Here is a 15537-nt window from a genome sequence, read left to right on the forward strand (position 1 = left end):
TAGTGTTAGATGTTGGTAACAATATAGATGCCACCTGCCCCGTCTAGCGGAAAACACTTGATGGTAAAAATGCTTAAAATAGTTTCAACAAAAACAACTAATAAATTTCATGATCAGACTCAACAGGTCCTAAACAGTTCACATGTATTGAAAACTTCAACAGAACAAGTTACAACATATGTTTAGAAGTGATAATTTATTGTTGAAGAAGAGAAAAAAAAATTAAATCGTTGGTGGCAATATAGATGCCAGTACCCGTTAAAGGGTTAAAGAAAACTTGTCAAACTATCAAATTTTCGTTCCGAAAACGTGTTAATTTTTTTCACGGATATGAGTGCTAGAGTTGCTGCTATCCTACCTCGTTGTCGTGAATCGTTGTACATATCTCAGCTGTATGACACGTATGACTGTATGACTCAAACGTCATAAAGGAAAAAAAATCTCAAACGTCAAAAGTATTTGTTTTCTTCGAAACAGCGACTCGCGTTGACGGCATTGAGCTTCGTTTACTAGTTTAGGGGAGCATCAAAGAATAGCTGATTTTCAGTTGGAATCATTTTAGGACAAAAATATTATTTAGATAAAATTAGAATTCGATTTAAATTAAAAACATTTTTGTTTGCAGGTGGGGAAAAAGTCTCATACGAAAATTGTGTATGAAGATAACTTTATATTACAATGAAAAAATTCAGTAACAATGTTGGAATCGTATAGCCATATGGTTGAATGAAAGTCAGAAATACATGTTTCAAGTAATTAAATAACATGATGTAAAAATTAGTATTTAAATTTTAAAATTTAAAAACCGGCTTCGTGTCTTCTAATCTGATAGAGATTACACTAACGAGTTTGGGACCCTAATTCTAAGTCGCCACCAGACGTCGACACCATGCCATTGTTATCGCGAATTACCAATTTACAACCATCTGACATATCGTGATGTCCATGATGAACTTTTACAGCAGAGGGATAGTGAGATAGGCGGTGACAGTAGGTAGAGTGAGATAGCGAGAATCGTGCCATACACCTGACATATCCAGTTACCCTGGTATGCTATAAATGCTACGCATTAGTATTAGTGAAGAAGCAGCGAAATATTTTGTGCAATAACATCGTAGTTTTGCAAACGGTTTTTATTTGTGTGCGTAATGTTGGTTTAATATATAAGAATTCAAGCATTCCTGGTCAATTAGAGACCATAAAAATACTATAGGAAAGTAATGACAACGTAATTTTGGTGTAAGATATAAAAATTCAAGCATATCTGTAAAACTAAGGACTATACCAATACTGTAGGAAAGTAATTACAATGGAAATGATTGTGTAGGACTGAAGAATAATGATGATATGTATATGTACAATGATTCACGCAACGAAGCCGATTTTGACAGCTTGTAGGAGTACAGCAACTCTACACTTAGAAAAATCCTCGGTCGAAAACTATCAAATACATTTGGTAATGCAAAATTAGTAGAATGTACAAATTTTTTGTACATATTGTCAACAAACCCGCATCCCTACCAGAGATTAGTATATTTTACTCGATAACATTAGTAAGCTTGGATATTGTCATATCTGAAAACTGGTGAGAAAAGCGCGTATTAACCATTATCATTGTTCCCATAAGGCAATACGGAGGTATAATAAGGATATAATTCTGATACGTGCATTTTCGGCGAGAAAATGTAGCCGATATTGGGAATCATGGTTCTGCTTGACATATGTGTTTATTAGTACGGTCGAAAATGACTATAGATTGGTAGTATTTACCAAAAAATTCGTTATATTTACTAATTATTTCTCTCAGTGTAGCACTTATATCCGTGGAAGAAATTAACACGTTTTCGAAACAAAAATAATGATTGAAAAATTATATTTTTTTTGTATCAAATAATTGATAGTTTGAAATTTTTTCTTCAAACAGTGAAAGAATATTGAACGAAAATTTGATATATTCTCATAATGTGCTTAAGACATGGTTAAAAATTGTTTTTCATGAGCATGTTTTGAGAATTGAAAAAACCATTAGCAATTATTTGCATTGACATTTTGACGATTCAAAACTGCCTTTTTGCATAGTTATCTTAATAGCTAATGCTTGCTTCAGTTGTTCAAAACGTTTCTAGTTGTCGACACCGTACCTTGTTGTCCTAAAATGAACTCGGCACATCTAACTTAATCCACCGTTATCATCCCTGCCTTATTTCAGTATCCCTGCCCTATTTCAGTAACGACGAACCGATATCATAAAATCCGGATTTTCGTCATTGTTACCAATCATTCCAACTTTGTGGAATAACACGATCATTTTAATATCATTTTCATGAACTAATGATCATGTAAGGGCCGCTTTATACAGGGTCTTTCAGATAAAACGCTCACGCAAAAAAAAATCGAATAGTTCCTTATAGAAATTGTTTCCCCACTTCGGGACGATAATATTCGCCTACTCGTTCAGTCTGATCGGATGGTTTTTAGTGTCAAGATGTACAATTTACAAGAACGTGTATTTTTAGTGAAATCGTATTAAAAAATAAATAAAAAATTGTAAGGGGTTGTATCTAGGACACGACCGCATATTTTCGACGTAGAACTACGCAATTATATTATGCAATCCACCTGTTTACCACTTCGAATATTATTCTAGAATGCATCGAATTTTTTGTAATAAATTATGTTCTTTGTTACAAATAAATTCGATGAACGTCCTTTTACGTTTGATATGATGCCTAGGACTATCAAAATATGTGAACGGAAGAATTGTCAAACGATCATTGTATTTTATATTTCCCTCTGAAAATATTACACATCTCATGTTTACGTAGTTCTCGAACCGCGAAAGTTCATTCACCTCTAGTATCTGAAATGAGGATTTTCCCAGGCGTTTCAGTTTAAAAGTACGTACGTACGTACTCAACACCAAAAAATACCCCCGACTTGCATGTACCCCTGACTTGCATTAGCGAATTGTAATGTATAGCATATCAAACAAATCTTTGAGAATTTCCGATTCGATTGGTTTTCTGATTTGGTAGTTCTACGTCAAAAACACGGATAATTTTATCTCACCCTGAGGATTCCCTATTTTCACAACATTTTTTTTTTATAATTCTTTATTCTATCAATGCTTGCCTCCGCTTCCACGCATTCGCGCAGATAACATTCGAATCGTTTGACAACTAAATTCTGTTTTTCTCAAAATTTTGACTGGGTTCTCCTACTTGTTACAATCAGGTTCGGTTATCACACCCAAAAAATATTATGTGAAACAACTTTTTCATCAATGTGACAAAAAAAAAAACGATAAATAGTTAGTGTATTATCGATTTGAAGTGATTCAATTCAATTTGAAGTACCTTTAAAGTTCATAATGTTCATGCCAAGAAAGAAAGGGCTTGTTTATAAATTATGTTCGGCATTGAAGTAGGGAGGGTGCACTTCCACAATTCTTAATTGAGGCTAACTATGCCTTTCCAGTAACCAATCATGCATTGAATGCCAAGCACAACGATATGCTTATTGCTCAAGGGTTGCCGAACGAATTTCCAATCCGAAAAATACTCTAGACAGTGGCGGGACTCGAGCCCCCCAACCTTCGGCTTGGAAAACCGATGCGCTTATCATTTGCGCTATTGCCAGATTTTACATTCCAGCAATACGTAAAATATTTTTTTTGTAACAGTAACACTGGGAATACTTTCACGGGAGACGGCGAAATGTGTTGCATTACAAGGTCAATTACGTTTCTCAGCTTGGGATTTCCGAGAGATGATTTACCTCTCAAATCGTTATGGTAATGTCACTGCTGGAACATCATTTCCTTCTCCTATTTTTGTATACCTTTCCCAAGGAGCTGGAATTGACAGGTGATTCGTTTTCGACAGTATGAGGATAAGGCATGGAAGATGCGAGAGGGGATGAAAAATGACAGCGACTATTTTTGTTTATAAACAAACCAGGTCCAATTTTTATGCTACATAGCGTTCTCTGCACACCAACAATTACCTACGCTGGACCGGTTTCAATCGAACTAGCTGTTGTGTCCCGCACGATCAGGTGAGTCTCCAGCTGAAGCAGCAGTCGTCGGGAAACGACATGCCTGGATATCCAAACCGTACCGTTGCGCTCACTCAATCGTAATGGGTCGTCAACGACTAATGTGATCAAAGCGAATGGAACTAGGAGCAGTACGGTACAAGCCCGCCGGTAGTGGCTCTTTCATATACCCACTAGCACAGCTCCCACAATCGCTGAATTGCCAATCCCAGCAGCAACGGCAACAACCCTCACGTCCCGTGAAACAGCAATGAAGACAATAACTTGCAGCAGTCACCGAAACACAACAATGATGCCAACAGCGTAAACCAACCAGGGGTACGACTAAAACGTCAAATCCCTCATATTGCCAGTGTACCCAATATTGCTGCGGTTTACTGACATTTTGGTTCAATCAATTACTGTTGTTTACAACTCGGTCCGGTTATATAGTCGAATAGTGGCTAACTTTAAACTCCATGTTAAATGTGAACACCTCCATGTGAAACCGAAATATGAAAATCGCTCATGCAGTTAGAATAAAGCAGCGCATTTTTCGATTTCAATCCTCGTAAATGATATGTTGATAAACAAATGACGCCATATTGATTTTGATTTTGGGTAGCCTATATTCAATTGATGTCTAACCCCTGAAACCAACAAACACATAGCGGTATGCATTCTTCATTGCATGCCATTTGTTATCCTCTTTCTCGGAAACGCTAGCCGTTCATTTGGCCGCTGTCAATTCGAACTCAAGTAATGGCTGAACAGCAATTCTGACATAACGTTCCACCTTATTATACCGCCTTGACCTTTCCATTGATGAATTTACGTTGGATCTACAACCAGATGGCGCAGCGAGTAAAATGATAATGCTTTGTTTTTTTTTAGCATGAAATTCGTTCAAATTCTTAAGAAAAATCAGCATTTATCTTCAAATTTCCCGGTTTCACGTATTTTTTCTGCGCTAAAAAGGTTATAAAATCGCCATTTTACATCGTGGTATGTATATTTTGAAGAATGGCTTGGTATAAGTGTTATAACTTTAATTTTTTTTAACTAGGTTAACGATGAGTAGCATGTGTTGAGCTAAAAATACTGCAAATCCTTCTCGAATCGGCCCTTACATTATCAATCATGTCATCCAACTCAATATGATATCGATTTCATCACCATTATCAACAGTATTCATAACCTGTCTGCATTATCAAACTCAAAATTTTCGAAGATTATCAATGACTTTGGTCCAATGGCGTGTTGAAACCATCGTAAATATACAAAGCCCTAACTTTCTCACCATATACTGACGACATTTAATGATTGAAATGAATCTAAATAGAAATTAAATGAATGATCACGACAGAATCTTGCTTTTCAGTGAATAAACAAACATCACTTTTGTGGTTCTGAGTTCTAACGTAGGTGTCGCATGAGCTGATTCAGCTTTGCGTAAATTCGTCAATTGACTCTTGCCCTTTTTATGACTACTTTGTTGTCCGCCGAAAACCACGCTTACATTTCGCGATCATGTCTGGGTCACAATAAAAATTAGAAGACACAATCCGATTATGTTGAGTTGCGCATGCTTCTTACGACATCGGATGTAAACAATGAAGCTCATTTCAGAATCTGTCAAATACGAGCTATACACTGAAGAAAAAATATGGATAATTTCATCTCACCCTGAACATTCTGCCACTGCTGACGTTGCTAATAAAGCACGACTTCCACACAGTTAACAGTGACGGTAATCTTTTTCGCCAAAAGATAACGGGATAGTCGGAAAATCCCAACCCGTGCAGCACTTTGAATTCACTCCTTAAAATCAACACACATCCATAGCTGTTTAATTGTTGAAGCTAAAGCCCATTCATCCAGTTGGAAACTGATGAAGATTCTCTCTATTTAGTAGATAACATAAAGTACTGAACGCGCAAACCATAGCTATTGGCAATGAAAAATCGACAGATCGACAGTTCGACATGTTCCGATCCTACTTAATCTCATGAAGAGTGCTGTTTTTTTTTTATTTTGCGAGTAAATGTTTCTCTCTGTGGTTTATCTGTCGCATACAACTAAATGAACGAAACGGTGCTAACAAAACTACTTTCCATTAATGTTGCCTCTCTCTCGCTCTATCACGTATCATTTCATCCTTTCATTTCGCCACCTGTCTTTCCACCCCATAATTATACATATTCATAGTTTAACGTTGTGTGTGTGTGTGTGTGTGTTTTTGTGAGTGATTATATGTGTTTGTGTGTTCGTCAATACATGCACAACGCGACGCTGCGATGAACGCGATTTGTGAAAGAACCGAAATCAAATCTACTCTAAAGTCTTGGTGTTGCATAACAGTGAGCTGTTGAATTTATACGTTTAAATCTTGATTAAAACTTTTGCATGTTGTTTTTTTCTCTTCTCTCTCGTTACTTTTCCGCACACTTTAAATGTAATATTATAATTAATTAAAGGGTTTCCCCCTCTTTCACCTCGCTTCCCTCACGATGTGCTTTTCATTCCGATGCACTGTGAGACGGTGCACTCGGTTGTCCTGCGACTTCTACTCCTTTCCGAGGTGACGAGCGGCGATGGGAATAATTAGTTCCTACAATTTGGATAAATGCGCGATGGGTATATCCATAGTTTGACCACTATCAAATATTGATGCCCCCGAAATTGGTCTAAACAATTCCCGATAAATAAGACTGAAAGTACCTATATTTTTTCTCTCATCCAAAGTTGATGTCGTTAATACCACGAAATAAAAAAAACTAGAGTCAGTAGAACGATTGTTCGTGCGCTGCTAATGGGGTCTCCCTCTCGTTTACAATTACGTTTATAAAAAGTTGATTTTGTGTATAAAATACGGGAAGAGTCATGATTTGTGTGTAAACGAGGCTCAGTCTGCTGGCAAATCAGAGCGCGTCAAGAGTGGGATCAAAAGTCCGCGTGGTTGGTATCGTTTGCTATTGTCTTGCCTTGGTTTGATTGTAGTCGTAGATTGCAACAGTTTTGATAGTGTGCACGAGTGATGAAACAATCGAAACTAGATAATACTCGTGGTGGTTTTTTTGTTTGTTTCTAGGCTACTGGTAATTTGTTTACCCGAACGACTACTTCTTTATCTTTTTTGTTTCTTGCTTAGTTTGAATATACATTCCAAACACGTAAGTATATATAGACAGACATATAAAAGGCTAAGTAGTTGTTCAGTTCTCACATTAACAGTATTTAAATATTTATATAACAGATACTAGATTTAGGGTCAATATTAAAGTGCCAATGGATGTGTGGGAAAAAAGTGACCATCGAATTTTCTAAGCGAACTTGAATAAATGTTGATTCCCACGAAAAACTACCGTATGCAAAATATCAGCCCAATCGGACTTCATTTACTAGTGTCGCATAGCGGTCAAAGTTTGAGTTTTTTGAAAATCGGAAAAACACCCAAGGGGGGAGAGTAAAGGAAATCGGGGTTTTCGAAAAAAAAATTTGATGCCAAATGTCTTCAAATTGCATGAAACGTCGAGATCTAGTGTGATCTCGAAAAATTTGTTTGTCAAAAATCGTCGCTCTGGGACTTTGTCGTTTTTTTTTTTAATACGAGTCAAAACGAGTGGTTTAGGGTGTAAATGAAAATCGTTATATCGATTTTTCATACGGGACTCCCTGCGAAATATTGATTTGCACGATAAAATACTCTCTGCAAAATATTAGCTCATTCGGACTTCATTTATTATTGTCGCAGATGTCAAAATTCAATTTAGCAGTTTCACATCAATCGTTTCAGCTAAATTTCAGACCACATTCGATCATTATACCATTGCATTCGGGATACCGAAAATGAACCAACGCCAAGCTTCACAATCACAGCAAACCAATGACAGTTGATTCGTTCACTTTCGTTTGTTCTCTCTTTCGTTCTGCTCTGCGTTCACGGAATGTAAACAAATGGAAATATCCCTAGCTTTGTCATTCATTGATATTATTATGCCAGTTCATTCAATATCAACATCGTTCTCGGACAACTGACGAAACGATAAAATCCATTGAGGAAGATAAGGAAGTACTGAAAATTCATAATAGTGGCAGGAGTAATTCCAAATGAAATCGACAAATGACAAAACATGAGTATTTTTGATTCGAATGAAAGTGTGTATTCCGTTTGGGTTAGAGGAAATATGAGCAATTGGGAATTTTTTGACTCAAGCGTAACTTTTGAAAAGGGCGTATCGATTTGAGTAAGAGAAATCTTTGATAATCTATATCTCAAAAACTTTGAGTCGTATCGAAATAGTATCTTAGAAAGAGTTATAGAGTATTGATGGTTGAATATGAAAAAAATATACACTGAGAAAAAAAAATAGTACTCTTTTTTTATTTACAAAATAAAAATTCAATTTGCAATATCCAAAATACATTTTTTTTTTTCATACAAAATAGAAGTCATGCAGAAAATTTAAAAAATGGGCCCAAGATGGTAAAACTATTTTCGACGAACTTTGTGGAACATCGAATTTTTAGGAATTTTTGTTTTTAAATCATTTTTAGCCACAAATTATGAATCCTGATGTGATTTAAAACAAAAAAGGTTATTATCAATCTCCTTCTAAATGTAGCCATTCTCGAAATATTTAAAAAAATATTTTTAATTCATTGTCTTTTTCATAGTAATAATCCCTTTTAATATGTTTGTCGTATTATACCGTCATGTTCATGAAATTTTATGAATTTACTTATAATTTCCAACAACTTTTCCAAATACATCATCATGGTTTATTTTTTGACTCAAGCGTAACTTTTGAAAAAGGCGTATCGATTTGAGTAAGAGAAATCTTTGATAATTCATATCTCAAAAAATATGAGTCGTACCGCAATAGTGTGTTAGAAAGAGTTATAGAGTATTGTTGTCTTAATTTGAAAAAAATATACACTGAGAAGAAAAATTAGTACTTTTTTATATTTTTTTCAATTTTTTCATACAAAATAGAAGTCATGTAGAAAATTTAAAAAATCGGCCCAAGATGGTAAAACTATTTTTGACGAAATTTGTGGAACATCGAATTTTTAGGAATTTTCGAATCTTCGAATTTTTTTATGTTAGCAATTATTCTAAGCCACAAATTATAAATTCTGATGTGATTTAAAACAGAAAAGGTTATTATCAATCTCCTTCAAAATGCAACCGTTCTCGAAGTATTGAAAAAAATATTTCTAATTTATTGTCTTTTTTATAGTAAATAATCCCTTTTAATAAGTTTGTCGTGTTATACCGTCATGTTCATGAAATTTTATGAATTTTCTTATAATTTCCAACAATTTTTTTGATTGATTGAAGTTATTAAGTATTGAAGTATTGAAGTATTAAGATAAAAACGATTTTTTAGTCATATGTCTTTACCATAACGATGTATTTGGAAAAATTGTTGGAAATTATAAGCGAATTCATAAAATCTCATGAACATGATGGTATAACACGACAAACATATTTAAAGGGCCTATTTACTATTATAAAGACAATAAATTACAAATATTTTTTTAAATATCTCGAGAATGGCTACATTCAGAAGGAGATTTATAATAACCTTATTTGTTTTAAATAACATCAGGATTCATAATTTGTGATTAAAAATGACTGCTAACATACAAAAACTCGAAGTTTCGTAAATTCCTAAAAATTCGATGTTCCACAAAGTTCGTCAAAAATAGTTTTACCATCTTGGGCCCAGGTTTTGAATTTTCTACATGACCTCTATTTTATTTGAAAAAATTGGAAAAAATATAAAAAAATACATATCTTTTGATATCGCAAATTAAAATTTTATTTTTTAAATAAAAAAAGAGTACTAATTTTTCTTCTCAGTGTATATTTTTTTTCAAATTAAGCCAACAATACTCTATAACTCTTTCTAACACACTATTTCGGTACGACTCATATTTTTTGAGATATATATTTTCAAAGATTTCTCTTACTCAAATCGATACGCCCTTTTCAAAAGTTGCGCTTGAGTCAAAAAATGAACCATGATGATATGTATTTGGAAAAGTTGTTGGAAATTATAAGTAAATTCACAAAAGTTCATGAACATGACGGTATAACACGACAAACATATTAAAAGGAATTATTTACTATAAAAAAGACAATAAATTAGAAATATTTTTTTAAACATTTCGAGAATGGCTCCATTTAGAAGGAAATTGATAATAACCTTTTTTGTTTTAAATCACATCAGGATTCATAATTTGTGGCTAAAAATGATTGTTAACATACAAAAATTCGAAGTTTCGAAAATTCCTAACAATTCGATGTTCCACAAAGTTCGTCAAAAATAGTTTCACCATCTTGGGCCCATTTTTGAAATTTTTGCATGACTTCTATTTTGTATGAAAAAATTAAAAAAAAAAGAAAAATATGTATTTTGGATATTGCAAATTGAATTTTTATTTTGTAAATGAAAAAAAGAGTACTAATTTTTTTTCTCAGTGTACATTTTTTTCATATTCAACCATCAATACTCTATAACTCTTTCTGAGACACTATTTCGGTACGATTCAAAGTTTTTGAGATATAAATTATCAAAGATTTCTTACTAAAATCGATACGATCTTTTCAAAAGTTACGCTTGAGTCAAAAAATTCCCAATTGCTGTGAAAAACTCAAAATTACAAGTTTTTAAAATCTGCATTTTTAGGACGATTTAATTTGGAATTGCTGGCAGCAAATTACGATATCGTTGCGAAGTGTGAAGGAATCGAAAGTGTAAGCCGAGGAAGAGGCATTTTAAACAGTTCAAGCAAGCGAGTTAAAATGTTTTCATTTTACATATTGAATATACAATTCCAATTCAACTTATCAGAAATGCTTCAGAAGCACTCCGATTCCGATGTGAAAAAGTATAGGTTTATTTAGTTCTACATTACTAGGTTAAAAAAAACCAGAAGTGCAAGATCGCGTATCTGAGCAAAAAGTGAATTCAGTTACAATAGACATAAAAATATTTGTGAAACAACTAAATTACATAGAAATCGATTTAACTTTAATTTTACGGTGGAGATATTGATGCAATCGAGCCTACAATGGCTCATGGTTTTGCCTCGTATTCAAAAAAAAGGCCAAGTTGGGACTTGGCATCAAATAGGGAGCGCGGCATCAATTTTTTTTCGAAAACCCCGATTTCCTTTCCCCTCTCTCTTGGGTGATTTTTCGGTTTTCAAAAAACTCAAACTTTGACCGCTGTGCGACACTGATATTTTGCATACGGTAGTTTTTCGTGGGACATTTTTAGTCAAGTTCGCTTTGAAAATTCGAGATGGCCATTCTCATTGGCACTCTAGTCAATATAGTGGGCGACATTACATAGTTTTACTTTTCCCAGTCGCTACAAGAAAAATGCAACGAAACGGGAAATCAAATGAAGAAATTCGAAGTACTTTACCACTATTTTACGCCACTTTTTTTCGCACATTGTCCCAATGTGACCTATTCAACAATATTTTAGGATAGTTACGCCTCTTTTTTTTCTCTGTAGTTTAGAACAATAATTTTGTCTCACACTACCTCTCCTCCTGGTATATTCTATGAGCTTAAAAGTTAGATTTTTCCTCTCCATTATTTGTTTTGTTCATTTCATGTGGGCTAGTTTTTTTTTGCGTTCTGTAAAAACACTGGTTGTCATTATTTCAGCAACACTATGCTCTTCTCTTCTTCTTCTTCTTCTTCTGAGTGCTGTACTAAATTGACACATTTATTCGCTAATCCTAATGTTTGTTTCAATAACTTGTGTTCTGCTCACTACGGTTCACATTTGCACGTTTAATAAATACTGACATCAGTTTGATTGATTGAGAGTAGAGAGAAGAAAAACATCAACAACAGAAAAAGGACATAATTGGTTTGTTGAACAATGTCAGCATTGTGTCTCTCATGCATTGCACATACGCGGTTGCTCTCCTTAGCTTGTATAATTGTCCCACTTAATATTAGTTCACTTTCTTATTTTGCTTATATCACCGTCAAAAACGTTCTCGAATCTCGTGTATTATATCTCCTCTCTCTCTCTCTGTTATATAAAATCGACTGCTTACCTTAAAAAGTTTGTTTTTATTTTAGTTTGTCCAATGGAACCCGTTTTCATCGCAAAGAACTTAAACCACACATTAAACAACACAAGTGCCCAGCGCTTCTAATGTAAAGCCGGAGGAATTCGTCGCCCTCGCGCAACACCGAGGCAATGCAATGCAATGCGATTGTTAATTGAATATGTATCCGTTCTCCGCGACACATTCAATCAACAACAACTCAGCACAACAGTCCCCCGCCTTAGGTGTCCTTGCACTTCATCTTCATCAGCGGCTCCTTGAGACGATTCGGTTCTATGAAGCAGGACCGAGATCGTAGAAGTAACCGCTAGTTGGACGACCCGTTGGTGTTCTTCTGGGCGTTCGAGAGGTGCGAATGTGCGGCGCCGGTGGTGTTGGCCGCAGAGATCAGGACGTTCGCTTTGGAGGCTTCCCGTTCGGTGCCGTAGATTTTGCCCGCCTTCTTCGCCATCGATCCGAGCAGCTCCTGGCTTTCCTTGTGGGCCGAGCGCATCGAGAGGGCCCACTCCTTGAGGCCGATTTCGTCCTGGAACGATGGGAAGGAGAAAATGCCAGTGATATGCGTCTATCATTCTAAATGTGAGTGCTAAAAGCGCCGAACAAACGCGCTTTCGCTATCGTTCCGTGGAAGTCGAACTCAAGCTAAACATACCAGGTTTATCGAGATTATCCTATCACATACGTATTTTGAACATTGCTGTGCATCCAAATGACTTTGTGAAGAGTCGTCGAGAAGACATGTTTCGGATAGACTTTTCAAAAGTACCGGATATTGTAAAAATCCACCAATTTTGTGCGACCATCCTGGACCGAAAGCAGAATGATGTTCTGCGTATCCAGAACAACCGAGTCCTTGGCGTAACTTCTCTAAAAAAATAGAAAGGCCTGTGTCACGGACGGAAACTTGACGTCGGACTTTGAGGGCAATTGCTTTTGAATTAAATTTATGTAACTGTTAAGAAATCCGTAAATTTAACTCATTCAAAACTCCAAATACCGTTTATTATATGAACTGAACTGAACTTCAAACGGGTTGGATGATCCGACCCCATTAAATTATGATACGGACCCTGTTCAGTCCCTGAAGAGAAGAGAGGAATATTGCGTCGCAAATTCATCCCCTCCACCCTTTGTGATTCCCTGTCAGCGAGCCTAGCGGCCCAGCAGCGAGAAGCAGGGCAGTATTTTTCCATCCGTCAAAGAGTGTGCAACAAATAGAGCCAAGAGAGAAGCAAAGCCGGAGCAGATGCAAGAGACTTATACAAACCAAACGTGTTCAAACGTGTTTTTCCTCCATAATATGTAAGCGATCGATTTAGAATCCCGTCGCAACGTGAAATAAAGAACATCGGATGTTTTTATGCTGTAAACCTGTCGCATAGTGTTATTCTTTGTGCTCAAGCTGATTCTCAAGAGTGTTTCCGCTGAGAACTTTGCAAGTTAAAGCGTCCAAAGGCTCGTTTTCCCCCGTTGAAACGGTGCACCATCCGACCAGAGCCTCCGCTCTCGAACTATCGAATTAACAGACCCATTAATTAATGATACTTTCTATTTTCAATAGATTTCAATTCTTGAAGAAAAAAAAACTGTATATAAACAATACAAAAAACTCGACATTCTTATGTATTCTTGTTCATAAATGTACATAAAAATCCTTATTGAAATAATCGTACCTACAGAAATATTAATCGACCGGTCGCCTTTTTGACGTAGGACTACGTCTAACCGGAAAATATAGGGGGTGAAATGAAAATCTAGGCACTGAACAAGTAGGAAAAAATGCAAGATTTGGAACGCTTATAACTCGAGCATTTTTCAAAAGATCGCAAAAGTTTTTGCATCAATTGATAGGAAATATATCTACGCATCTATCATAACGAATAACATTTCATTTTTCATGAGATAAATAATTGAATAATTGTGAAATATCAAGCATTTTACAAATGCACTATGTGCCCATTTTTGATTGGTCAATTTTGTGCTCCTCAAATCTTACCGACCAAAACGGGCAACCAGAGCAGAAGCGAAATACAATGAAGCACGATTGGAAAAGAAAAAGAAAAAATATGAACGAAACATTGGTCGCAGTCTCACACATGCCTAATTCTCGAGCCAGCCAGTCAGCTTAAAAATCCCCGCTCCGCTGCCGTAACGATCATTCTCATCCAAACCGTACACCACATCGTTTCGCACCACACCACATCAACAAACCAACACAAGCAGCCATGTCTGGACATGGAAAAGGAGGAAAAGTGAAGGGAAAGGCCAAATCCCGCTCGAACCGTGTTGGTCTGCCAATTGCTCCGCAAGGGTAGCTAGGCCGAGCGCGTTAGTACCAGTGCACCAGTCCACCTAGCCGGCGTTATATAGTTTCGGCCGCCGAAGTGATCGAGTTGGCTGGCAAAGCTGCTCGCGACGATAAGAAAACCCGCATTCAGAACAGACCACATTCGGTTCGGTGGACATTAAGACAACAACAGACAGTTGCAGCGAGTGGCGAGCGGCAAATGCAATCGCAAAACGGCAGCATGTAGAAGATACAGATACAGACTGCTTTGGTGGCAAAACCAGCCACCGTAAAACACGGCGCTTTTCAGGGCCATTAAACCATTGAAAGAAGAGTTATTAAAAGTTATTCACAATACCAATGCATTCTAAAGTGACATAATATGACATATAATATGAACTGAATTATTTTGTTTATGCTTGTTTTTGAACATATTGGTGGCTGGGGTCTTTTGAATTGATCATTCAGTTTTTACAAACCAAAAAAGTGGCTACAAATTGTATGCAGGATGGCCTTAACGAATTTTCTCGGTAGCAAGAACTGCTTTCTTTGGTTGATAACTGATGTTGAAAATTGACGGACGTTACATCTGCATTGTATAGAAACATAACTAAGGAGCAATATAATGAGCTATGTATTTCCTGCTGCTCTGTTCTTATTCCCTGTATTTACTGTTGTACTTCCCTGTATTTACTGTTGATTTTTCAGAACGCTTATAGCTCGTTTATTTCTCGACAGATCATAGAGTTCGTCTCCAAAACCTCAGTTCTTTTTCATTTTTATTTACTTTGTTTGCGGAGATACAAATCTTACAATTCATTCGTCTCCGAAACCACAGTTTAAGGTACGGTAATGTGCTCAATAGTGAAATATATGATAGTGAATGAGCTGATGACCACCTATGCATTCCCTATCACAGCCATCATTTTGATTGTACGATATGTGCATACGCCAAAAGATGCCCGGCGTTGAACATTTAATAAGTACAAAGCTTTCAGAAAAAATCAAGAATCAACTATAAGACAGTGAGAAAAAAATGAGAAAGTTTGTAAAAAAACGCAAAAACACAACACCAAAGGTTCTTTTCAGAACTCCCAACATGTTCATAA

The 15537-nt window shown here is 36.0% G+C and overlaps 1 protein-coding gene across 4 annotated transcripts in view; it reads right to left on the reverse strand.

Annotated features, from left to right (window-relative positions):
- Positions 1-212: 212 nt before the first annotated feature.
- The window catches only part of LOC129764183 (G protein-coupled receptor kinase 1), a 402831-nt gene continuing 387506 nt past the window's right edge, over positions 213-15537 (reverse strand). For all 4 annotated transcript variants that reach the window (XM_055763033.1, XM_055763032.1, XM_055763035.1 and 1 more), the window contains exon 14: positions 213-12667. In XM_055763033.1, coding sequence (XP_055619008.1) covers positions 12449-12667 — 219 coding nt within the window. In that variant the 3' untranslated portion in view covers positions 213-12448. The remainder of the gene's footprint in view (positions 12668-15537) is intronic.

The sequence above is a fragment of the Toxorhynchites rutilus genome, chromosome 2 (assembly GCF_029784135.1).
Source record: "Toxorhynchites rutilus septentrionalis strain SRP chromosome 2, ASM2978413v1, whole genome shotgun sequence".
Taxonomy (NCBI): Eukaryota; Metazoa; Arthropoda; class Insecta; order Diptera; family Culicidae; genus Toxorhynchites; species Toxorhynchites rutilus.